The 26,860-nt window shown below is 35.0% G+C and overlaps 1 protein-coding gene across 2 annotated transcripts in view; it reads right to left on the reverse strand.

The window, feature by feature from the left end:
- Positions 1 to 1,859: 1,859 nt before the first annotated feature.
- Positions 1,860 to 26,860, reverse strand: part of LOC133519788 (protein vein) — a 96,508-nt gene continuing 71,507 nt past the window's right edge. The window contains exons 2-6 of one of the 2 annotated variants that reach the window (XM_061853892.1): positions 18,475 to 18,643; positions 12,392 to 12,537; positions 9,600 to 9,699; positions 9,406 to 9,464; positions 1,860 to 4,536 (exon numbers count right to left, since the gene is read on the reverse strand). In XM_061853892.1, coding sequence (XP_061709876.1) covers positions 4,511 to 4,536; positions 9,406 to 9,464; positions 9,600 to 9,699; positions 12,392 to 12,537; positions 18,475 to 18,643 — 500 coding nt within the window. In that variant the 3' untranslated portion in view covers positions 1,860 to 4,510. Of the gene's footprint in view, positions 4,537 to 6,701; positions 9,465 to 9,599; positions 9,700 to 12,391; positions 12,538 to 18,474; positions 18,644 to 26,860 lie in introns of those variants that run through there. The other variant, XM_061853891.1, reaches the window with a different exon arrangement.

Genomic DNA, 26,860 nt, shown 5'->3' on the forward strand with positions numbered 1-26,860 from the left:
TTATTTGACCGGATATTTTTACTTGTAGGTACACGTCATAAATGTTTATTTATTTATTTTATTTAATATATATAATATTAGCACTAACAGATAAACCTTACATGCTAACACTCAGATTACATTTAGGTATATTTACTTCTTAACTTATAATAGCAATATACAATACATTTAATTATTTTTTTTAGGTAGTTTGTTACATATTTAATTTCAACAATTTGAAATATAATTTAGTTGAAATATAATGTAACCTGATGTGCTAACTTCAAGTTTCTGGCCGTAGTAGCTCCCGCTTTACGTTACTTAAAAAATCAACTCACTACTCCATCAGGGGATGAATTTTTATAAACGCTGAAATATGCGCATATACAAAGTTTCAAGTTCCGCATTTGATTTTTTTTATCTGTATACTAATTTTTAACCCTTTTTCGCCACCTTAGGGGATTAATTTTCAAAAACACTGAAATTAGTTTTCTTGTATTTAAATAATATATCTTTTTAACGAAGTTTTAAATCCCTAGCTTAAAATAAAACTTGAACCCCATTCAAACTTTCATCTCCTTTTTACCCCCCTTAGGGGTTGAATTTCCAAAAATGTTGAAATCGTTTTTTTTTGTAATCTGGTATTATGACTATCTTAGAAGTTTCAAAGCATTTGTAATGGATTCAAACTTTCAACCCCTTTTTAACCCAGTTAGGGGATGAATTTTTAAAAACGCTGAAATCACTTTTTTTATAAATGACTAAAATGAAAAACTCAGAAGGCCATTTTAAATTTGAATTAATTGTAGTGTAGTTGTCAAATAAAAATATTGATGTAATCCGCATAACATTTCATTAATCGAACTATTTGAGTTTCCATTCGTCTCAAAGCAGCAGTAAATTTTCCTTCGCTAGAGGATGTAGAGAATAAAATGAAGCTCTTTTTAACAGATAAATATATATTTTATATCGAAAATGTAATATTTTTATAAAAATAATATAAACTATATACTTACGTACTGTAACGTACCTACTAACTTAACGACATTGATTTGCCCAAAATTCGGTATGGATTAAAGTACTAGTCTAATTTAAGATAAAATCAATGTACCATATTCTGGCAAATAATTTTAATTACATTTCATTTCATTTCCCCTACTTTTAAACACAAAGCTTTTTTTGCTATATATTTGGTTTAACGTATATATATATATATATATATATATGATAGCTACCTACACATAGATAAATCTGAGTATTATATAAATAAAGAAAGCACAAAATAGAAATTAATTGATACTTTCTTAGAAGTAGGTAGTCACTAACTAAAAATCGTCATGTCAATAAAACTAGGTAAACTTCTGAAACATGAATCTTATAAACTGCTTAACCGATTTTGATGTGATTTGAGTTTCCGATATGAAATATCTTTGACGTTATCATAATATCATAAAGTATTTATTTATTAGCAGATATTTTCCAACGTGGAAGACGCAATGTGAAAAAAGCGTCAAAGGTTTTTTTTTTAATTATTTAACACTTATATTTTCTTTAAAATATTTTTTGTATATTTATTACATGAAACAAAATTATTTTCTTTCCATTGACTCAAAAATGTATCTTAATGGGATGATCCGTGAAACTTGTAGATTTTTTTCTGTTTTTAACAGACCTTGCTTTACCTCTGCTCCTAAGGGACGAAATTACGGGTGATTAAAAAAAATCGTTTTATTGGGTCTCCGCTATCATCGTGAAAAGTGGCTTGCTTCCATGTCAAAATGCAGCTTTTGGGCAAAAAAGCTCCACAACCAGTAAGACTAGAACGAATCTCGTCATATAAGGGGATAAGAAGGGGGATAATAAGAAATAAATCACAGCCGGACGTTTATAATTAATTTATTAAGTAACAAACTAAGCTCTTACAAAATAGCAATTAAAAGTTACAATAAATAACATCTATTCAGCAAATAATACTGTACAAAATTGTTAATATAACTTAACATTTTATCGGGCAGTACACAGAAATACCAGAGGGCCTACCGCGATCACCGAAGTTCGTAAGTTGCGGGCACCTTTCTCCTTTACTCCTAAGAACCCGCAATTTGCGAACTTCGGTCCGCGACAGCCGCCGCAGCCGAAAGGCGAAAGCGGGGTATCGAACGACGTTTGCGAACTTCGGTGTTCGCGTTAGGCCCTCATCAGTCGTCGACAATGCAAGCGGCGGAAACTTTTAACAATTTTTAATTTATCGGTTGATAGTACAATTACTGCTTTTTTCAGTTCCGTGTTGACAAAATATGTATTAGTCGACATAGCTAGGAAAATCGCATAATTTTTAGCATCTGCCAACTCCTCAAATATGTATTTCTTTGCTAGGGGCCATCTCAGACTAGGTATGTTTTAATTTTTATTACATTTTTAGTCGCAGTCACGGACTTAACCTCCTAAGACCCTGTGTACAATTTTTTGTACTTATTCCAAAATCTATTTTGAACTTTTATTGTGTAACTAAGGATTCCAAATTCAAAAACGAAACAATTGCTTCTGGGTCTCAGGAGGTTAAGGTTGTTAAGCCATTTAGAGTTTTCTTTCTATTCGACATTTCATAGCGAAAGTATTGGACAATAAAATTAGTTTTAACGCTAAATGGCTCAACGATTTGAGTGCTAGTTCAATATACATAATTATGTATACATTGTGGGTTTGTTTATCCCGACAGATTATTACCACGCATTCCTGAGGTCATAAGGAGCAAAAATGTTATATGACTTTGTTCAAGTACGGCAAAAAAGTTTTTTGCGTTTTGTCGACACGACACGTTATTTCTTTTTACATCTCGGTGATAATAAAAGGAAAGCTTTTTTATTTACAGATAAAAATAGCGAGTATCCTCTAAAAGTGAATGCCTGTCAGTAGGCATGTTTAACCAAGTCACATAGTGGCAGTGTCACAGCTAAAAAGCTTTTCACTAAGTTATTACAGAAACAAATTATCACAAGAATTGTCATGATCTCTAAAGCAAGATCGATTTCAGGAAACTTTGTATGACATTTTAGTCGCTAAATACGGTCAAGAATACACCTTTAAAATCTGTCGGGTTTAATAGGGCCCACGGTGCAGAGGCGGCGCTAGGCGTGGGTGACGTGGGCAACCGCCTACGCCCTCGCAGTCCGAGGCCCTCGCGCCTCAAATGCGTATAACTCGGATGCAACGTAAAAAAATTCGTTATTTCTTGCGCCACCAGAGGGCCTCGCTAAATGTACCTTCCCCACACCAAATTTTGGTCTTGCCCCGCCACTGCCACGGTGTATATGTTCCAATAATTAAATAAATATGTAGTTGCATTTGAGAGTTGTTTAAAACTTTGATCTAATAGAAAAACAATACTGTCGATTGTAATTTTATTAAGTAGGCGGAAATCGGAATAAACCAAACAAATATTAAAATACCTACTATATTATTGGTTTTGAGACAAAGTAAACTCCATACATATTGGCATTCGTTATCGAAGTAGGCAGGTAAAGATGTATTTATATACCTTCTGCCTACTGAGCTAGGTAGGTGAGATTCTTTCTATTCTTCATAATTATGTTACTAATAGAAGATATTTACGGAGTAATAAATTGGATTCATTGTTCAATCGCGTACCACAAGCTTTAAGAAGGCTACCAGTTAAGCGGTATAGGTGCCTAACAATATTCCTTGCCCAGCATTTTTTTATCAGTCAGCGTGTATTTCTCGCCAAATCTTCAAGAAACTTTGTCTGTAAGTAAATGAGACTTAGGAGGGCTCTCGCGTCCCTCTTGGCATTCCTTATCGTGACCAGACGTTTCGCACCTTGCATTTTAAAAACTTAAGCTGGCCATACACACTAGGGTATGCCTGCGCAGTTTTGCCAACTTCAGAGGTAAAAAGGAGCGTATGTGGCATTTGACTGTGCAGTTTTCTAACCAGCTTTATCTGTGTTATTGAACTGTACAGGCAAAACTGCGCAGGCATACCTTAGTGTGTATGGGCAGCTTTATTTATTGGATTGACTTAAAGCTGAACGTCACGATTAGGCATTATATAACATCCGCTTAATAAATGTATACACTAAACCGTATGGCTACTGCGATTTCTTTCGAAGCATCTTTATTAGATTCGCAACAAATAAAAGGAATGATTTACAATCGTTTCGATATCTAATCGGTTTCGTGTCGTGTCAGTTACTGATGCTTGGTAAGTATACTATACTGGAGATATTTTGACCATGTCTGATGATTTTGAAGTTTGATGTACGAAGGCCAAAAATCAGTAGCAATATTCCTTGAAAAATTCGCACTTATCTACACGTTGTCGTATTTATAACTGCTTTTAATATGTTTTCTTCTGTATTCATTACACACCTAGAAGATACCTTTACATAAAGTTATTTTTATTATGCTTAGTTATATCATACAATCAATACATTAGGATTTTTTACTTAGCAACATTTCCAGTATAGTATTCTTATCAGTCGTAGTCTCAGTCGTCTCGTGGTGTTTGGCGTTCACCTCCACACAGGCTCGTTCATATCTATAAGGAAATAAAATAAATATAAATAATTTAGCAATCGTTAAAAATGGACATTAAAGACATGATCATAAGGGCCCGGTCCCCTTAAGGCCTGTACCGAAAAAAACTGTAAATTTCAAGCCGCTGTAATTTTTATTATAAGCAAGACGACTACGACTTTCTTACCGTGATAAAAAGTCTTATTATTATACTATATATTGCAATATAAATATTTCTGGTTTTACGCTGTTCAGCTTTATACCGGTAAAGAGAAGAGATCACTGAACATTGGTCTTTTCTAAATAGCAACATCCTACATGCCTGATTTCAAAACACTTAAAATTATCTCGAAGTTTCGTGCCTTTCATAATAAATAACTAATTTCGTATGTTGTCTCTTGAACAGAGGCCTCGAAGCGGCAGATATCTAGGAACAAGTAACCCTGGGTCCATCACAAAGATTGCTAATATAATTTGCGAAAACGAAGCATACCTACCTGTCATAATTATCGTAAAAACTGGATGAAACTCAGTTCAGTTCTTCGTACGAAGGTTAGGATAGCTAAATTTACAGAAAATGTGTGTTACTTAATTCTAGGCCAAGTCGAAAATCATACAATTTCCTTCGTACAAAATTCGCATTTGGTAGTTTACAGAGAATAGAGTAAGAGCTCCAAACGTCCGGCAGTGCCGTTCTCTCGACTATTATTGGGCTCAAATCAAAAGTTTTCTTAAATGAGAAAAATGAAACCGCCAAAAAACATTAACAATTCCAGCAGGTGATAGGCTGATGCAGGCAAATATGAAAAACGGATCCGTAAAAAGCTGCCACTGAATGTGCTAGGAAAAAGCTGCCTATCACTCCTATAGAAAAAATAATAAATAAGAAAACTGACAATTATCTAAATTAATAGTCGCTTTTTAGTGTAGTTATTCTAAAACCCTTAGTTTGTTCTCAATCACATTAGTTTTTTTCATTTGAAGTTTACAGTTTTTTTTTCGGTACACCCCATAGTGCGTTGCGTTGCAATTTTACATATATTTTCTTATGATAAATTTAATGCGTTGCGACGACGCGACGCAACGCAACACACCAATGGGGTGCTCTAAAAGACTTCTGCGCGTTGTCTCGACGTCATGTGATATTGGCACTGTAATATATATGTAACATTAAAATACTCGTCTTGATACAACCAGGCTAGTTAAATCCAGTAGATCTGGGTAGTAATATTTGCGTTTGAGTGTTGGGCTTTTACACTATAATATTTTTGGCAACACGGTTATCAAATCTAATCATAGCTATGCTACATGTCTGGGTCTGCAATCAATTTAATTTAAATCCGATCTTATTATCAGTACGCTGTGTACTCTTTTGGCTCGAACACAAGCGCGAGCAACTGAAGTATTTTAATATGTATAACGCATTTGAAAATAGACTCGTTTTGGTAGAAATAGTTATACCATAATACTCTTTATGGTATATATGGTGTTTCTGTATGGCCTTTGTTACCTTTGTTTAAAAAAATATTTTGTTGCCTTGCTGGATCAAACGTAGTTACATTTAATTATTTTTAGCCTCGTTTTGTAAGTAAGAAGGGTAAGATGTATGACAGGAACATGCGCATGAGCCTTAACAGTTGTACCTTGTTATCTCACAACAAATAAAAAGATTTTTATTGAGAAGTTTTAGATGCAGCCCCAGTAATGCATGCTTCATTAGTACTATATTAAGCTTTCATTAGTAATTAAACTTGAATACTAATACTAGATTAATATAATTATAATAAATGTAACTTGTTATTTTCTTGTAAGTTATAAAATGTCTTTATCATATAACATTGAAATTACGGATACTTTAAATAGTTACGTGCTGTTCAAAACGAATAGGTAATATAAATAATAGTATCTGAACTAATAAAGACAACAAGTTACATTTCCATACCTTTACAAAAATGAGTGCGGAGTGTTATAATTAGTGCAAAATGAAATAAAGCTTAAATTTAGAATACATACCGTTTGTTTTCGAATTGTGTTCTGAGTCTATCCAAGGAAAAAAATGTAACAAAATTATTTTTATCCACTGAGCACTTTTATTCACAATCTTTGTTTCGTCGTAAAACAAATTAGTACTCGCAAATAAAAATAAAATAATCTAGGTAAAGGAAAACTTAAAAGAAAAACAAAATATAGATTCTCTGTTAATTCCAACACTCATTCTTTTATTGTGATTTTGGTTTGCTCATTACATAAACTTAACTGTATAACGCGTCTTAATATTTGTTGTGAGACAAGACTTGGGTTAAAGGGGATGTGAAGTCACGAAAAATACCTACACTACCAAACACCGTGCTATTACTCTTTTACGTGTCTTCACTTTACCTTCGACCTAATGCCCAAAAATCCTCAATCGCATAAAAATAAATAGTACCTTTTCTACTTTATTAATTACACATAAATAATGAACTTAAAATTTAATAGAAGTACTTTATACAAAATGAAATATCAAACAATAACAAAACTATGTAAGTTCGGTCCCATATTATAGCTTTGAAATAAAACGTTGAGTAGAAATTGCTATAACCTCAACCATTCGTCATATTAGCCACACTCATAAAATCATACATTATAATAAAATTAAGTTATATCTACCTAGCTAGTATTAAAACTGCGCTTTGACTAGGTGGATTATATAGAACCAATACATTGTTACAGGAATAGTTTCAGACATTATTTTTTTAGCTGTATGTTGGCTTATTTGCTATGCGACTTTTGAAAAAAATAAGGATTCATTTTCCTTGTGAGGTTTGAAACTTTAAACACGAAGATAACAGACATATGCGAAACAACCCTTTTAAGTTACTGTTTAAAGCCATTGGCCCCTATTTTTGTAGGAAAAAGGTTGAACAGGTTATAATAATTGGAGAGGGACCGACTGTCATTTGAAAACAATTTAAAAACAGCTATCTTTGTCTCCTATGTATATTAGTTTTTATGAACCAATATTTATGACACCATGAATAGGGGAACATTTACTCGAGTTAAATGTCCGCATAGCAAATAAGTTCGTATTAATACTAACTGTTCACAAGTTTTATTAATTTATTAAAAAACCCTTAACCTATTAGATATGTATGTACATAATTTGAAAGTCTCTGACAGACTACCAAACCTTAATCGTAAATAATAATTTCCAAAAAATACAAATAGAAATAATAATAAGTACATGTAAAATATTTACAACTTCAATGATAAAAAATTTTTTTCAAGATTATCGGTTTCTTGTATAGAAGACAAATAAAACCGAATACCCTTATTCATTTCAAATTTTGCATAGCTCAATCAAAACGTTATATATCTGAGTAATATGTGTTTGTAAAATCTTAAGTTAACAATCTCACTGGGCCAGCCATGTACCTACATATTATATTAAAAAAATATAGCTATTTACTTGTAAACGACAAAAAACACAGCTAAATGCAAAATTTGGGCAAACATCGCCCTGTTGTTGGAACATCATGTTTTCTCCTCAGTAATGTGAGAAACAAGAGTTTGCCGAGTAATTTCAGCAGGTACAAGCTAAAAATAAATGTTTACGGTAAAAATAGCCTTGCAAACAGCTGGCCCCTTATACTTACGCCATAAAATGTATGTATTATTTTATATTTTTAGCTATAATGTTTTTATTTAGCTACTTTAAAATTTACAAATTAATCATTCAGTCATCGTACTCATCGTAATAAACCGCACAGGCGCACACAGACTCTGATAATCATCTGTTTTTTATTTCAAAATTTAGAAATGTATCTACAAAGTACATTTTTTAAATTGAGTGACAAAATATCAGCGCATATATTCTATAAAAAAAAACTTACTATAGACATAAGATAGTCAAGATAACTAATTTACAGTCAAACATTCGAATGCGGCGAATGTAACATCGCGAGAAAATATAATAAAAATTGGAACGAGGTGGGTTATGCCACAAAATAAATAAGTACAAAAGGTCCGCTCATGCTACAACATGTTTATAAGTTAACATAAACTGTAAGCGAAAGCAAAGTGTCTCCAATAATCTTAGTTTTGTTCTCACGCGCACAATAACAATAAGTTCTGGTTTAGATAAGTTCTCATTTAGATATATCGTTTGTATGTCGTATAATTGACAGAAGCAGCTCGATTCGGGCAACCAATGTCACTTTGACGTTAGAAATATCGTAGATAGATCTTATTGGGATCACAGCGGAATCGAAATAAACGTCAATTTTGACATGTCGTTTAGTTATCGATCTTTCCAAGATCTTAAACGTAAATCGGAATCGGGCCGATTCTTCTCAACCGACTCAAGCTTTTCAAACCAAGGCTCGGAAACCGGTTAAATTTCCAAACCGTTATCATGTACTTGGTGCAAACCCTTTTAATCTCGGTTTCACTTGAAAACCCATTATTTTAAAACTGGTTTTATGAGAATAGTTCTTGTCAAATGAACCGGTTTAGAGCAATACAAACCGGCTTCTTCCTATGTCGGTGTTTATATTTACGTGGCATACCACAAGGCCGGCCGGCTGCTTTGTCGCCCGTTTGAATAAAACGGTTTTTTTAAGGTTACATAAAAGTTCGGAGGAAAACCGAAGTAAACAGGTTTTACTAGTATTTTATATACCGGTCCCGAGCCTTGTTTCAAACCATTTTCGGCAGAATCAACAAAAATCTCATGTAAGACCATGAAGCAGAAAATTTTATACTTATGGATAATTTAAACTCACGGATTTTAGCTTTCCTACATAAGTTAGCTAAATTCCGCAGGTCAAAGTGATTGCGGAGTTGTGTAGTGACAGCTAACAGTAGTAGGACGTGGAGAGGCCCAGTTTGCACGTATAGGAATGATACATACTACTGCTATTCGTTATATCCTTGTTTTCGCAGCGCTGGCCGTTGAAACCTTCAGGGCATCTGGAATGAGGAGAACATATTTATTATCCAACTGTGTCGTTAGGCATACTGTGAATTTAAGTTACTTTAAAATTATGAAGATATTAGCGATCTTTTTTAGTACTCGTATCATTATGAGAATGTTTTTATACTCACTTGCAAGCTTGTTCTTGTACAACCTGAAAGTATAGGCAAGTGCCTCCATTGAGGCAGTACGAAGACGGTTCAGGCATTGGACACGGGGCTCCCAATGTCGCTGTTGACAAAATACATTTTGGTTGGTTACGATAATGTCTTAGGCGCTTAGTATACTGGATCCGATTCGCACGTCACTCCGATATTTGAGAGAGACAACGCTATGTGCGTAGGTATTATAGCGACACCGTGCCACGTGCGAATCGGATCCAGTTTGCTAAGCGGCTTCTATGATCAGAGATGTGAAAAATAGTTTATAAATACTTCCGTGATATATATATTTCAAATGCAAAATACAAAATTATTCTCAAATTTGTATTTAAAAAGTTTTACTCGAAATTTACAAGTTGGAAAAGCTTTCTTTATTCTTTAAAAACAGTGTGTTAATCAGCTCTCTAGAGTGCAAATTTCGTGTTGTTTCCTCATGTATGGACTTCTAAGTGATGGTTTTTAACGGTCAATTTTTATAGGCATTAATTTAGATTTGTAATGTTTTACAGCTAGTATATAACTCTCGTTAGTTGGTGAAAACGTAAACCCTTGCAACGCTCAAGATTCCACATTTTTAGTCACTCGCTACGCTTGTGGTCATGTGCGGGCGTTACTTAACAGATTCACTAGTTCCATGTTAAAAGAATGAGAGAGTTGCAAGGATTGTAACGTCAGAAGAGATTGTAACTACATTTTACCTAATAAAAAGTATTTTGTATTTTGAAAATATAAAATAGGTAAGTACTAAAAACTATTTCAAATAAAATATAAAAAATTAGAATATAATTATAAGATTAGAACAAAATTCTTGTATACTAAATAAAAATAAAATAATAAAAATATCAGAAATTTCAAATTAGATACAATCAATTACAATTCATTACTATTAAAATCTAGACTACATTGTTAAATAAAAACGTTAAAATTAATTATATATAAAATAATATTTAACCTATAAACTATAAAACTAAATCTAAAATAATCCCCCCTGGATCGTACCTGGCTCAAAGGTCCCCATTATTCCCGCTGCGTTTCCTCGCTGAACCGCAATGGAGACCTGTTGAACCAGATACGACCCAGAGCGAGGAAAATAAAATAGTTTTTTTCAAAGGTTTTTAAATACAAAATAGGTATTTTGTATTTTAAATACAAGTATTTCAAGTAAGTTACACCTCTGTCTATGACGCAACTAAACTATAATAATTTTATGGGAAATGGTGTAAATAATTGAAGTCTATATCTATTTTGTTTTTACTTTCGATTGAAAGCAGAAGTTTTTCAAAAGTATCAGTTGGTATCACTAACGGAAAAAAACGTACAATGTGGACAATTTCTATAGCGCCCCGATTGCTTGCCCTAAAAACCCGTGTTCAGTATCTGGCGCAAGGATTATGAAAACTAGGTGAATCCATCGAACATCTGTTTCATGACTAACTCCAAAACGGTAATATTTTTACGATATCCTCATTTCCATCATTCCATCGAAGCTCATTATTCAATAACTGATCATTCTATTGGCCTTCATAATGGCATTGTATTCATGTACACATTCGCGGAACAGCAAGCTTCGCGGTAGCATGGGGTAAACAATAACAATGTGGGGACCTAGATAGCTTCTCTTTAAAAGGTATAAACGGTATAATGATGCTACCTTAAATAAACGCAAGACTATGGCATCGTTGAATACTACAACTAATCGATGAGCGGTAATTTGCCAAAGGCCTTATGCGCGTGCTCTGTTCCAAACATTCACTTGCCTTTTTGAGCTTAGCAGTATACTTAATGTTGCAGATAATTGTAGGTATAATTATAATAACATATCATAAACTAATTTGGTGTGTAGATGAGGTTTCGCGTAGGATTTAGAATATCGTAAATATTTATCCTACTGCCTTTAGGTATTTGTAAGGAATTTAATAAAATTACATTGTAAAAATATAAGTTATGCGCTTAATAAGTAGTAAATTCGTCATAAAGAAGATTTAAAAAACTCCGATAATGATAAATAACTTTTCTTAATTAATAACACCAAACACCCAGGAATGTTTTTGACTTCTGATATTTAGCCGTTTATTTATAATTGAATAAAAACCCCCCATCAAAGACTGACGCAATTGAGGCGACTGGTCATGCAATGACAGTGTCCTCTGTGTTCTCGACCACATCGTAATTTTTAAACAGTAGATGAATGTATATACTTATGTGTTATATAGATCGAGACAAATCCAATTAATTACTTATTGTACGTACTGGTATCTTGTGGAATATGCGGAAGCTTCACTTGTTATATACGGAAGCTCCTCTACGCGATGGACCATCATACTGGCCCACTATGTTGGGCCAGCATGTAGAGATGGCGAAAGAATGGTGTCGGATGGTTTATGGCAATAGGATGGCCACAATGTCGGTTTTTCGTCCGCATATCAAAGGCGTACGCCCACGTGGCCCATTCCATAGTGCGTGCTCTCAAACATTGCATGGCCATCTCGCTGGTCCAGCGCTGGGCCATCGTGTAGGGGAGCCATAACCATCGCATGGCCATCTCTCTGGTCCAGCGTTAGGCCATAGTGTAGAGGAGCCATAAGAAGACGGTGCATTCCTATTTGTCCCCGCCTGGCACAAATTGGAATAGCCATGTGGGAATACACCGTAAAGACGGGAATACAGACCGTTACGAGAGAGATGGACGGAGAGTGAAGGCTTAGTAATAGGGTCACTCTTTGGTTGCGGAATCCAATAAAGCTACTCCTCAAGCTACTCACTCGTGTCTGGCGTCGCCGTGACAGGCAGCATGACGCTGACGTTAGCCGCCGCCACGGCTGGCGGCCCCACGGCACCCTGGGCTCTGCACTCGTAGGTGGCAGTGTCCTCGCGCCGGGCGTGCCTTATTACTAGCACTGAGCGCCTCCTGAAATGCACAGTACACCACAATTGTTAATACGCAAGAGTCAAGACTATCTAACAGCGAGGCTATCTAGCTCACCGATTCATCTGACAGAAGTCATCTAACGTTCAAAACACCACAGTGGATCGACAATAAGTTCTCCTTGCATAGATGTTCTAGACAAAGGAACCATACTGAACATAACCTTTATTTGCCTAAACGCTTTTACTTTGGGCGGTATCAACGTCTTTTCTTTTAGTTGCACGGATTAATAGATCTCGATAGATACTTATTTATTCAAAATATATTGTGATTATGATTAGAATAATAGGAGTATTATTTATTTTCAGTATGTAATTTTAGTTTAGGTAGAAATGTATATAGGTAAGTAATTTATAAATTATATAGTAATTTTGCTTTCGCAATGATCTAACAAAAAAAATCTTGCCTTAATCTGTTTCCTTTGGCTCCTAGCAGTAGTTACATTAGAGATAACCGTGAGTAGGATAAATAGGTGATGAATTTTGGAAAGATCTATCAGTAACAAATGTCAATGTTAATAGTTCAGTCAGTTGATTGGTTAGCTTCTATACCTAAAGAACTGCGCATGCTAAAACGTAAGCAAACACTCGGTGTTATTACTTGGAGTCCGCGCACGAAACAGATTCATAGGCAGTAACAACTGGGCGGCGGACTAAATAGTGTTAACTGCAGCTAAACGGGTCAGGCACTAATTTCGTAAACTTTACGGCTGGTCCGTCACCTGCGCTCAAAATTCAAGACATTTAGGTTTCTCAATTACTGTGTTTTAATTACCCACGGTTTGTTTAAACATAAAGAAAAAGGAACACAGATAACTCCTTGCCAAAATTTTTCCGCAGCATTTTTTCAAAGATCAGTAAAATAAACTGCATAATTATGACACCCCTGGAATTGCTATTGCTATTGTTGTAACTGCTTACTAACTGTTGGGTTGTTTGCTTGTTTGCCAACTATTGCATAAAAACTACGATCTTGGTAATAAATACTCCTTTAAAGGCAAAAGAAGGTTGACTTAAATCGACCGGGATATGAAACTTTTTAGGGTGCCGTAGTCAACTAGGAACCCTTATAGTTTCGCCATGTCCGTCTATATGTCTGTCCGTCCGAGGCTTTGCTCCGTGGTCAATAGTGTTAGAAAGCTGCAATTTAGCATGTATATATAAATCAATAAAGCCGACAAAGTGGTACAATAAAATCAAGATTTTTTTAGGGTACCTTCCCTACACGTAAAGTGGGGATACAATTTATTTTTGCTTCAACCCTACAGTGTGGGGTATTTTTGGAAAGGTCTTTCGAAACTAATAGGGGTCTTTAACAATTTTTTTTTGATAAAACTGAATATATTCGGAGATAATCGCTCCAAAATAAAAAAGAGAAGTGTCCCCCCCTCTAACTTTTGAACCATAGGTCCAAAAAATATGAAAAAAATCGTAGAAGTAGAGTTTAAGAAAGACATCAAATGAAAACTACATCAGTTTAGCTGTTTTTGAGTTATCGCAAAAAGTCTCCCCTTCATAGTAAAAAGACCTGCATCCACAGTTACACGTTATTACGACATTAATTGGGTTGTTAAAGTTATTTGGCATTATTACAAATACAAATCCGTTTATTTCATTACTTTATACAGCAGTTCATAGGTACAAATATGTATTCGGTAGGTAAGTGGTCCATCTTAGGTACAAAGTGTAGGTAAGTATTTATCTCAACAATGTGCAACAATTATAATTATTCATGTAAATAAGCTAAAATTTAAGATAAAAAATGCTTATTCATTCTATTTTTATTTAATATTTAATTTCTCTAAAACAGTTTCATTGGCTGTATGAGTAAAACCGTTGACTATTGGCAGTTTTAGAACGAAAGAGTAAAAATTAAAAAGAGAGAGGCAATCCCGCTAATTTTATATTCATATTCGTTTATTGCACTTATATACAATACATTATGTCTAGGAATTATTGTTATCCTAAAAAAAAATTAAAAATTACTGCAGTTTGCTAAAATATGTGTTTTATTCATCTATACATATAGCTATCTAAATGTTTTTGGTTATGGGATATTTATCTTTAGACATGCAAAGTCTCCAATTGCTAGTAAGTCCTAAGGAAAAAAATCATGGCCATACGCCTATTACTTTAATTAGGTACTGATTATGTAAATTTGCCTATATGTTTGATTCGGGAAAGGTACCGTTTCATCGCTTGGTTAACAATGTACTATACTAATAAGTCCAGTGTAGCTTATTGTGACGGAAGAATAACTACGGAATCCTACACTGAGCATGGCTCGACATGCTCTTGGCCGGTTTTTATTGTCCGGTCGATTTAAGTCTAGTGAAACTAACCGTGAATCATCCAAAACTGTCAAAGGAAGGTTGTTAGAGGACAAATTACTTCATTACAGTGTATACGTCGCAGCCATCTGGTTAAGTTAGCCAGCTAATTAGTCGCCTAGGCCGATCACTCAACGTTTAACAACTTGGCGTATTGAAAGTCAGCTCTTTTAAACGACTGGTTCACTCAGCAAAGTGATTTAAATGTAAGCTAAAAATTTAAAGAAACTAAATAACAAGATAAAATAAATAAATAATAAATTTACAATAAAATACTAACCTAACCGAACATCCGATCCGAACCGAAATTCATCAATGTCCAAATTAACTAAATGACTACACGACGTTCAGCCATCTGGTTAAACGTTGCGATAATGACTTGGCTGGTTTTTGTTTTTTTACCAACTAATTTAACCAGTTGGATGCGACATATATTAATAATAATATTATTACACATTACGACCGTTACCATGGCCTGCTGCAAAAATACAAACACGATTAAACGACCCGTGAAATTGCTTCTCGTGTCACTAATAATTGCTTGTTTTGTAACTATATCTTACCAGTATAACGAGTCACCTTTGATAATTCTATTCTTTAAATGTTAAGGGTTATTTTCGCGTAATTGTCCGATGGATGCACTTTAGGTCGTTGACAGCCTGCAGTTGTGATTAGCGAGATCTTTGCAGTCGCAATAAGCATGCCTGATGGGTGCTCCATATGATTGCAAGAGTCATTCCACGACAACGTGTCTTTGTTTGTGATTGTTCGGGCGTTGTCGTAGATCAAGATCAACATTCTTGAAGTCTAACCAGTAGAATTTTAGGGATTTTACAATTTGTTTATAAGACATGATTATATACTTTGATTTTGATTACCTACGTAGCTTTAGTGGAAAGCGCCCTAAATTTTACGTAAATGTTATGTACATTTACAATCAAATTCAATACCGAGTTATTCAGTATGAGGACTATGAGGACATGACATCAGTATATGTCTGGTTTGAGCATTTTATGAGGTTCTGGGAGAAAACAAATGTACAAAAATAATGTTTTACATAGAAATCAGCAATGTTTAAGGCTAATACTTATTTAGCTTAATTTTATATTGAAATTAAATAAAAGAAATAGCAAAAATAAATTATCTTTTTTAACTTATTTCGGTATAGTATTAGGAATTTAATAATAATAATAAAACCGCAGGGCAGCTTGTGGCGAGCTGTTGGGGAGTAACGACCCCACGGACCCGAGTACTCCCGAGAGTCGGTCAGGGTCTCCGTCTCCGGCGTGTCTTCGTCGGTCGGAGTGGACCCCAAGGGGACCCGCAGGACTCTCAGCTTTGGCTTGCCTTCATTGGCCGTCCAGAGAGGAGTCGTTAGAGCTAAATGCTTCAGGGGTGGAAGTGAAAACTTGCATAAGACGCGAGTTGGCACAGTGGCTGTTATCAGCCACTGGGTAGAAAGCGGCGTACACCTCTCGACACCCCTGAGCCGCTCACACCGGTGTTGCTCCTGGTCGTCTTCAGGACGGCATTTTCAGGGGCCCATCTAGTGGGCGGCGAGTCACCGCCTGCCTCGATAACTAGTGAAAACATTGTTATGGCAGGTGTCCGGACGTCTTTGCAATAACCCAGTCTCATTGTCCTCCCAAACTTCAATCCATAGACCCTTATACTGTTCACTTTACTACAATAGTCCCAATGCCTGTTGCGACCGGTTCATTGGTGTCTATTGTTGCGCCCGTGAACGGGTTCCAGCAGGCGTTCTACATGACATTAAAGCTCTCCAAGAGGCCTCTACGTGTTGGATCTATATCCCCATGCAAGCCTATCAAAAGACCGGGATTTATAGGCCCGTGAAATCCAAGGAGATACAATAATAATAATTATTATTTTATTGCACACATAAAAATAAGATACAGAGATTAAGAAAATATATAAATTGGTAGGTAATTATTATCTTATATTGAGTTTGGGCAGCTAAAAAAAATACGTGTCTGTTATTTTATACTACTCTATAACATATATATGTGGTATATCCCGTACCGGTGAACCGGACAGTTGGGTACCTTTCCTTGTAAGTCGTTTTCTCTACATGCGTAAAAATATTTAAATAGTATATTTTTTGTTTTTCACTAGACGAAATCCACTGCAACCTGCATCGTAGCTAGTAACATATTATTATGACCGGTTCAGTATCTCAACTCTTTTTTATCACATTAATGTTAGAACGTTAGCGACTAAATATAGATAGTAATAATAGTTATACATATAGTTACACATGGATGGTAATTGCAACTTAAAACTTCGTAGTTCAACTAAACTAAAATTTCTGAGAACAGTAGGTACGCCTACCACCAGTTTGACACTGACATATCCGCTAGCGTGTACGTAACTTACTTTCTATGCATCTCGCTCGTACTCGCATACTCGTATTAGTGCGAACGAGATGTATACAAAGTAACCTACGCAGACGTTAAAGGCTACTCAGCTACTGAAGGTTGTTCAGCGATACTCGTATTATCGTCACTTTTATTTTTGTCTTGAAAAAATCCCTTTGACATAACCATCCATCTAGGTTAGGTATACCATCACAGTGTATAGGTAATTACTTACATGAAGGTCAGTGAATTGGCACCGTCCCTAATGATTCGGGTGAGCTGGTGATAACTTACAATTAGTTTGTCGCTTTGCAACAAAAGACGTTTGCGGTCAATTGAGTGAAAACAATTTAATTGCAGCACTCGTCTGGCGTGAAAGATTGCCAGTCAGCTAAATAATGATACCTACAGCTTTATTCAGAAGTACCTATTGAGCAACCCTGTTTTACAAAATGTACGATGCCCTTAAATTTTATAAGGTACCTACCTACTTATTTATACATCAACTGGCTGCAGCTAACTTCGCTATTCGTGTTCGCGTAAAAATATTTGTATTAGTTATTTGTAAACACATAGTACAAAGTGTGATGAACTTACTTAACACATTGACCGCTGAGCTACGGTAGGGCTACATCGTAGCCAATAACATGGCTTTCCCGGCATGTAAAGGAAATGAATCGGAGAGGCAAAAGTGAATGGGTTAAAATGTTTGTTTTATAAGAAACCGCCAGGCCTGATCAAAATACGCATGTTTGCTATTTAATGTTTGTGTCAAATTTAAGCTATTTGTTTATAAATAAACCCCAAATAAAGTTTTGCTTTGAGTTGCTACACTTTGTACAAATTACGAGTATAATTTGACTTTACAGTGGCGATTGCTATTTTGATAAACAAACAATGAGACAGATGGAAAGATATAGGTAGGAATATCATAAGATTCATCAGTGTTTTGTCAGTTCATTTGTTGCCAATGGCTCTGGTAGCCAAAGATTTAACAAATTGAAAAAGAAAACGGGAAAGAGGAGGCGGAGGCGAACTGCCAATGGTCGTCCAACAGAGGGCGCTAAAGAGGAAAAGCTGTAAAGTGTCGCTACGCTTCGAGCTAATTAGCTTACGCCACTTTGTTTTTTCCCAGTTGTACTACGTTCGTCACTGTCGGAGTTGACTCGGAGAGCTTTCACAGCCTATGCATAAGAGTTATGATAAACTTACCTAAAATTCTGCACCCGAAATCTCCTGAGCGCGATATCGGCGACGGGCCGGCCGTCTTTATACCATGTGATGCGCGGCGGCGGGCGCGCGCTCGCGCTGCACTCGAGCCGCACCCGGCTCCCGCGAGTCGTGCGCACCGATTGCATTGGTTCCACTCTTGCTGGACTACCTGCCGAATTAAAGTACATTGAGACGTTTGCAACTATTAAGTAGCTATGAGCGAAGGACGTGAAAGCATATAAGCGATTACAGCGATTAAGAGTTGACGAGAAAACATTCCTGTATTTTCATGACATTTGACATAAACTGATATGGATATGGAAATTTTGGAAAGCGCTGCTTTTCTTGCTTACCATCTACCACCATGCAATAAAAACGCAGAAAATAGTTTTCAGATCTAGTCTATAGGTATATATTGTATAACTTCAAACCTCCTTGAAACCGGCTAAGGAGTGAAGTTTGGAAAATCCCATCTTATTGCTTATGCTTATATACGTTATAAAGTTACCTATTTAATCGGCGCAAATGTTAACTTTTTACACGACTGCCCAAAAAAGGAGTGTATGGTTTTTTAACTTCAGTAGTTTCGGTTGTGCGTTTTGGTGAGTGTGTCAGTCCAAGATCAAATTTATAACACTATTTTCGTGTTTCTTAAGCATTTAGGTCTGTGGCATAATTCGCTTGAAATAAGCTTCTTACCAGAATCACGCATTTCGCCTCAAGCACTCAGTTCTCTCAAAAAGTCGTCGTCTCCAAAATGTCCGTGTTAAATATAGACCGCTGTCATTAGGCCGATGGCCTTATTATTTCGTCTGACGAGTTACATATGTAACATCGGAAATAACCTGTATTATCTAAGGGAGTCGTAGCGTGATGATTTGCCGCGGTTTTCAGAACATCTGTCCCTATCACAACAAGCATGAATGAAAAGGAAGAACAATCTGAAACTGGTAATATAACATCATGCTACGGCGCCGTTTGGATAAAAAAATTGGCTTGCTTTCAGGAAAAGTGAATGTAGATCATTTAATATCTCTTTAGTATATGTCATACTAATGTCTGGAAGATGGATTGGGTGTGGCTTTTTGAAATATTTTGAGGTTCTGAATACGATTATTATGAGAAGAATTGACGTTTAGGATGTTAAGAATGAGCAGATTGATAGTTTGATATATTTAATGCAATATTAGTTTTGTATTGTTTCTGTGTAAATTATCTAATTATAATTTTAAGAAAAAAAACCGACTTCAATGAGGGAGACCGGGTGACAGAAAGATGATTGTTGATTTTGGGTTTCATGTTTTTTTTTGTCACTGCACCCATATTGACTCATTTCAGATTTGCCCTATGGTTGACTGGTAAGATACCCGCAATAGGTATTCGACTGTAACTTTTGACTGCCAAAGACGTCATATGACGCGCGCGGCTACAGCCCAATATCAACCTTCATGCGTACCGACAAGGTTCACGATTACGCGTCGCGTACGATAGGCGCGGCGTTCAAAAGGTTAAAATAAATTATTTCATACCATGCATGAAATAAAGCACCAGATAATTATTAGAAAAACATAGATAACAGTTATTTTTAACCACAAGTTCTATATAATAAATAGGATAGAAAATATAAAAAAAGTAGGTGAGTTGAATCGAATTTGTTCATATGCTTTATTTGTTAATGAAAATACTAAGATCACTATACATGCCTCTAACATTTGAGGAGTTACCTCGATTCCTCATGAACCCCATCGTCAGAACTCCAACTTGACAAAAATTTGTCTTGAAAATCTAATTTGCTTAACAAACGCAGTGAAGAGGACTAATCGCCAAACGTGAACTATTCGTCGTTGAAGAGTTCTATTCTGATAATCATCAGCAGTTCCTCTGCATCAAATGTTACTTCTTTAAATGTAAATGCTTGATTTGTTGATGAAAATACAAAAATTACTATGTGTCTTTCACATTTTAAGAGTTCCTCGATGTATCCCATCATCAGAACTGAGTTTAGATAAAAACGGGACCAATCTGTATATATACAAGTTCAATCAAGAAAATAATTTTCAAAATCAGTTCAGAAATGACGGGGTTATGAAGTAACAAACATAAAAAAAAACATACAACCGAATTAATAACCTGCTCCTTTTGAAATCTTGAAGTCGGTTAAAAAAAAATACAATCGAATTTATAATCTCCTCCTTTTGAAATCTTGAAGTCGGTTAAAAATATAGATTTTACACAAAAGTAGCACATACACAAACATTTAAAAGTAGCTTAAGAGTCGTAGATCTCAGGGAGATTGGGTTTAGGTATTGAATATGAAACATGTATTGGTGAAGAAGCATATTAAAAATGTAGTTTTTGTGACTGCCGGCAATTTAAGAGAACGATTGTTTGTTTGATTCTTTCGAAAACCGAAGAATTCTACGGATACGTGTGTTAAGTCGGCCAAGGCAAATAGTGAAAAATATATTTTGAACAGAAGTGTGGTCACTCGGTTTTTGTCGTTATGAGTTATGTGAGATTTAGTAGGCTATTTTTGTAGAATCCTATCAAGAGATGTAAGACAGATATAAGGTGTGTTAGGATTATTCTGAAAGGTTTTTGAGTGAGATAATAGTAAAATAAGACTTGAAATCACAAGTTGTGATTTCTTTCTTAATATAATTAAAATTGATGCCCTTATTGTTTAATTGGATATGTAGTCTTTTTTAACGTTTTATGAAAGTATCTAACCGTTAAAAATATATAACTTGTTTAGAATTAAACCAAGAGACCCACTGAATGCAAAACATCAAGCACTCATTTTCTGGCTAATTTGAACACAGACCATCAACGCTTACGCCTAATGCTAGCGACTAAGTACCTAACTTATTTATTTTATAATAAGGTATCGAGTCCTCAATCGTCATCGAAAAGCAAAGGCACAGCAAAAAATATTCAGTTGTGTGAAAATTACTACATTTTCATAAGAACCTACAGTTATTCAGTTCAGGCTCTTGACCCTTGGCATTTAAGCCACAATCTAGCATCCCATCCAAGATTTTCCCCATTCATAACGCCCACTTTATGAATGACGAACAAAATTCACGGAAAGGCTGGCTGGTAAGAACTTTATGATGAGACTCATCCGACAATAGAGATGCCATCGACATCGTACTTGTATAATATTTGCTAACGTTTTACGTTAATAGTTCTGTGTGGGTTCCTACAGTTGTACGTTCATTCTTCCTAGCCTAGCTAGGCAGTCATCAATCAACGGACGTTCACAAACCCCCAATAAGGTCGTTATACTATGACGTGATAGTGCGTGGGCCCACGAATTGGCGAGAACTTTCACTAGACGTTCATTCATGAAAATGAATAGACATTTTATTGGATAGATACTACAGGAAATACATTTCAGTTAAATGCAAAATACTTGTTTTTCCACCGACTTGGAGTTGAGAGAAATTTATCCGTGTTCGAATCGGGCTTAGTAGTTGCCACTTATTCAACTTTATGAAAACTACAAAAACTAACAATGTTATAACATAAATTTGTATATCCATTTATTCATCATCACTTATACAACACATATAACATGATTATTATAATATCTTATATTGCGGTACAATAATATGTAAACGACATTGTAATTCAGTGCATAGTTACTCAGATTTAATTTTGGAGAAAAAAAGTTACCTACCACTACTTTGAGTTTGTAAAAGTTCTAATCTGAAAAAAAAAGATAAGAAGTTACCTACCGGGGTATAGTTAGTGTATTTTGTCCTTAGTTAAGCATACAAAAAATTATAAATATTTTTTTATTAGTAGAAATGTCGTCTATAGCTTTTTTATTCCGTGGCCTGGCAGTAAAAAGTATTAAAAAGGCAATTTAGTATCATCACTATCATCAACTACCTAGTTAAACAACCAACGAATAAGATAGCTGACCAGGCAATAACTGTGCAGGTTGTTACAGGTGTCATCAAGTACCTTGCTAGGTTCCATCGAATTGTTAATTGCTGTTTAATTTTTAAAGTTATCCTACTTCTGAAGCCACGTGAAAAATTACCTGTCCTCGCCGTACTTCGCCATGCTAATCAATGTATTCGTCAGGCTATTATAAATAGTCGTCAGGTCGCATCCTCGACGGAAGCCGAATGGGAGCACCGCAGGTGAACCGTTGGCGACTCGCCAACTGACTCAGAACGGCGACACGGGAACGACACGATTGGTTGAACGACAAGTTCTTAAATGTTCATTTTATGTTGCTGACTTTTATGTACTTATTCTTTTACGTTAGTGAAGGCGATTTATCAATATACAATCTATAAACGTCAAACAATATTGCCTAATATCATTAACTGACACTTCACATTTGTGTAGTTGCTTTATTTAGTTTTCAACATAGATGTCTTAACTTTATTTAGTTTTCAACTGTGTTTACAGGTTCGTCTTGCTTGCAAGGTTACAGGTTAGTATGCTCAACTTATCATTTTATGAACTAAGTCGTATAGGACGTATAGTGTAATGTACGCATACGTTTTAATTTCACCGCACGTCGTTAGCAGATTTGGCGGCCGTCTCGTTACCCGATCGCACTACTAAAAGTACTTAAGGTTGTAATGCAGCTGGCTCGCATGAGTTTCCGTGAAAAATTAAGAGTAGGTATACCTAGTCTACTATAAGAGATATTTGAATCACTTACATGCTTTTTATCTACATACATATCATAAACCCTTTCTAAAACCCCAAATTACGACGAGCATAAAGAAAAGACTGTATTGCTAGAACAAATTTATACTCTGTTAAAATTTTACAACATTATTACGAGTAAGTAATAAAGTGTAAGCGTTTATTGGCAAATAAAAATTACAAAAATTATAAAATATGGTACTTATGTATTTCTTTTTGGTCAAAGTCTCATAAACTATTAACATTTAAGAAATTTAAACAAAATATTTCTAAAGAAGAGGAAATTTCCAATAAAATAATCCTAACTCTAGGAACTCTATTAATTATAGTTTTAATTTAACGCTGAAAATAGCTCTCCACATTTTCAGGATGCGCCCGGGGCGTGAAAAGCGAGTAGGTGACATTAAATATTTTTAAAGGTTTTGAATATTCATTTAAAAGTTTAAAAAATATGGCGTATTTTAAACATGTCAATGAATGTATCGTTGTATAACTGTTAGAAATTTTCTCGAACTTTCATCCTTATTGTAAACTAAAAAATATAATATTAATTGTAGAAAATATTTCGCTTTGTAGAGCCCTTCTTATATACATACTTAACAAAATCACGTTATAAAAATTTAGAAAAAAAATATATCTGCTTGAAACTTCAAAACTACGATCATTGAACTAAAACAGAACGTTTTATCTTCATAATATCCTTCTTTAGCTTTGATACACAGACGTAAGCGTTTGTTATAATTATCATTTATCAACAATATGTCGCAGTAAGAAGTTTTCGCTTCGATTTGGGCCACCGTATATGAAACTCACTTCGCTCGTTTCATAAACCCACGCTCGTAATTTAGTGCCTTTTAATATGTAGAAGTCACATCAACTACTACTAGTATTATAGCATAACAAACCTTTTTGTCAAAATCATCATTTGCACTATTACCAAAATTTACACCCAAATTAACCCTCTTCAGAAACCTGTTTAGGAAAAAATGAGTTTTAGCCGATATAACAAAACACGTGCTCATTATTTTTTGCTGCTTTCAAACATATACTCAAACCAGCCATTAACTAGCAAGTTGCTTGAGCATCACTTTCTATAGGAGTTAGAAGATTTAGTAACTTTTTAGTACTTTGGAGGACAATTTCTCCCAATAGGTTGAGTTTGGGCAGCTAAAAAAAAAACGTGTCCGTTATTTTAGACTACTCTATAACATATATAAATATAAATCAAATCGGAACCGGACAATTGGGTACCTTTCCTTGTTAAAGACACTTGATTATGTTAAATTGATTTTTGATCGTGAGTTGAGTCAATACGTTTTTTGTCTACGTGAAAATTTGTAGATGTTTAAATTAATTTTTTATTATATACTTTACTTGAACCTAATCTTAAAGTACATAATGATACATACACCGTGTTTTTATTGAATTCCGTTAACTCCGGGGTATGCGTAAGTACGTTTAAGGAAACTAAATGGCATGGTTAATTATATAGATAAAGTAATTAAATGTTGTATAAGGCGTTGTTGAAACACGAGCATTACATTTAATTCAACCAAACAATTGAAAACTGTGACATGTCATTTAGAACGTCTATCGTCCGAAATAGTCCTTACGTTTAGTAGAAAATGTATAAAATCGTACTAAACACTAATCAATATGTAAACAGGCCCTAAAGCAAGTGTATACGTTCTAAAGGGTCTTATAAGATAGAAATAAATCATTAATTATCTCCGAAATTGAGTTAATTAGAATACCGGTGTCTTTGAGACAGTTACTTAATTTAAGCTCAGGAATGCTGCCTTGAAATTAACGGAAAAAAACACGGTGTATATCAAGATGAACTTAATTGTTTGTGTGCTGAAGCTATTAAAATATTAGTGAACTCCAAATCTTCATAGCGGGTGTGGACCTGTGAAGCGTAAGGTAAATTAACATGCTAAATTAAGCCAAATAAACTTCTATAAAATTATGACATATAAAATAAAACTTACACACTGTGCTACCTATCACGGTGCAGTGTTTAGTCTGACTCTACCTATATTCGTGATGTATACCAACAAATATTATATTACAAATACTGTTTGTTCGAAAGATAAAATTAAAATAGTAGTCTACTACGAGTACGTAAGGTAGCAGAGATAGGAAAGTAATACAGACTAGCCATGGACGTTTCTTTACAAGTAACGTTTACCACGGTTCCCGTCACTGTGGTAAACGTTACTCGTGAAACGCAAGTTGGCGGTAATATTTCAAAAAGTAATATATAAGTAGTAGGTTCATACCTCATTATAGATTGTTCCATTCACGAAAACGCGTGCCTTGACTCGTATTGTCATGTTATTAAAGGTTAATTTTGACAAATCTGGCCGTCATCGTAGATGACACGAACTTTATAAGAGTGGTGATTCAAAAGTAATGATAATCAGTATATCACATGTTTAATAGTACATTACGATACAACTGTGAAAAGTAGGAAATTCGTAGAGTGGCGAATTACCTTTTCGCACATGTATTGTACAACGTTTTACAGTACATATGGCCCTTTAAATTTGCGACATATGCACGTATAGTGCTAGTTACTGCACTAGGGCTGTAAATTAGCGCCATATGTACAAATAACATATTTTGTTTTTCAGTCTTGTCTCTTAGTAAGCTTACTCACATAGACGATCGTTTCTCTAGACCTTGCCAAAATGCCTTCACACCGTCCATTACCTCGTTATCATCCAAAAATTTAATACTTCTAAGATTTTCCTTCAGCCGTGGAAAGGAATAAAAGACATTGGGGGATATATCTGCCGAATATGGGAGGTCTTCTGGTAATTCTGATTCTGATTCTGAATTTGAACCCTGCATGACGTATGGCAGCCACTGCAACATCAGCCTTGTAGTGAAGTTCCTTGTCCGGCGGTTAACATTCACCCAACTCATGCGTATTAGTAATTCATGCGTTAAGATTGTTTGAGATACCCGTGAGCTTAACTAGATGCCTGATGTCTGTTACTCGAGTTAAAAATCATAACAATCGTATTTTTTGACGTTGTCTTCTATAAGAACCATAGATGACGTTTTCTTCTATAAGGGCTGTTTTCGCGGTGTTCGTCTTTGGTTGATGTTTTACTCAGCACTTAGTTAAACTCCTTGCACCTGCGTGCAGCTGTATAATACGGAGAAGTAGAGTCCCCCAATATTCTCGCTAATTCAATGTGCATATCTTTAGTACAATTTTTTCAATTAGAAGTACTTAGTAATGGCGCTCACTTCAGTATTTTCACGCATTTTTTCCGACAACTCTTGAATCAATGGATTTATCTCACATACAATTTTTTTTTTGTTTTTTACTAGCCAGGAACCGCTTTAAAAACATCATACCTCCATTTACTGTTTTCATTCACTAAAAGTATTAAATTATCATTACTTTTGGATCACCCCTCGTACTACTAATTTGATTCTATGACAAGTGTTTCATGTTTGAGAAAATTTGGTATTAAAAAAATAAGGTGAATATATTTGTATAGTGTTTGACTTTAGTAAAAATTGTTATTTGCCCGGAATCGTTGATCTATTAAGCTTTTTGGAAGTAAAAAAAATGCATTTAAGGGTAATATCTTCTGGGTTGTCTATATTAGCTTCTCGCTGGTGGGTAGGTAATTTAAATTAACAACTTGTCAAGCATTTGTTCTACAATATAAACTTTAAAAACAAACAATTC

The sequence above is a fragment of the Cydia pomonella genome, chromosome 7 (assembly GCF_033807575.1).
Source record: "Cydia pomonella isolate Wapato2018A chromosome 7, ilCydPomo1, whole genome shotgun sequence".
In the NCBI taxonomy this organism is placed as follows: domain Eukaryota; kingdom Metazoa; phylum Arthropoda; class Insecta; order Lepidoptera; family Tortricidae; genus Cydia; species Cydia pomonella.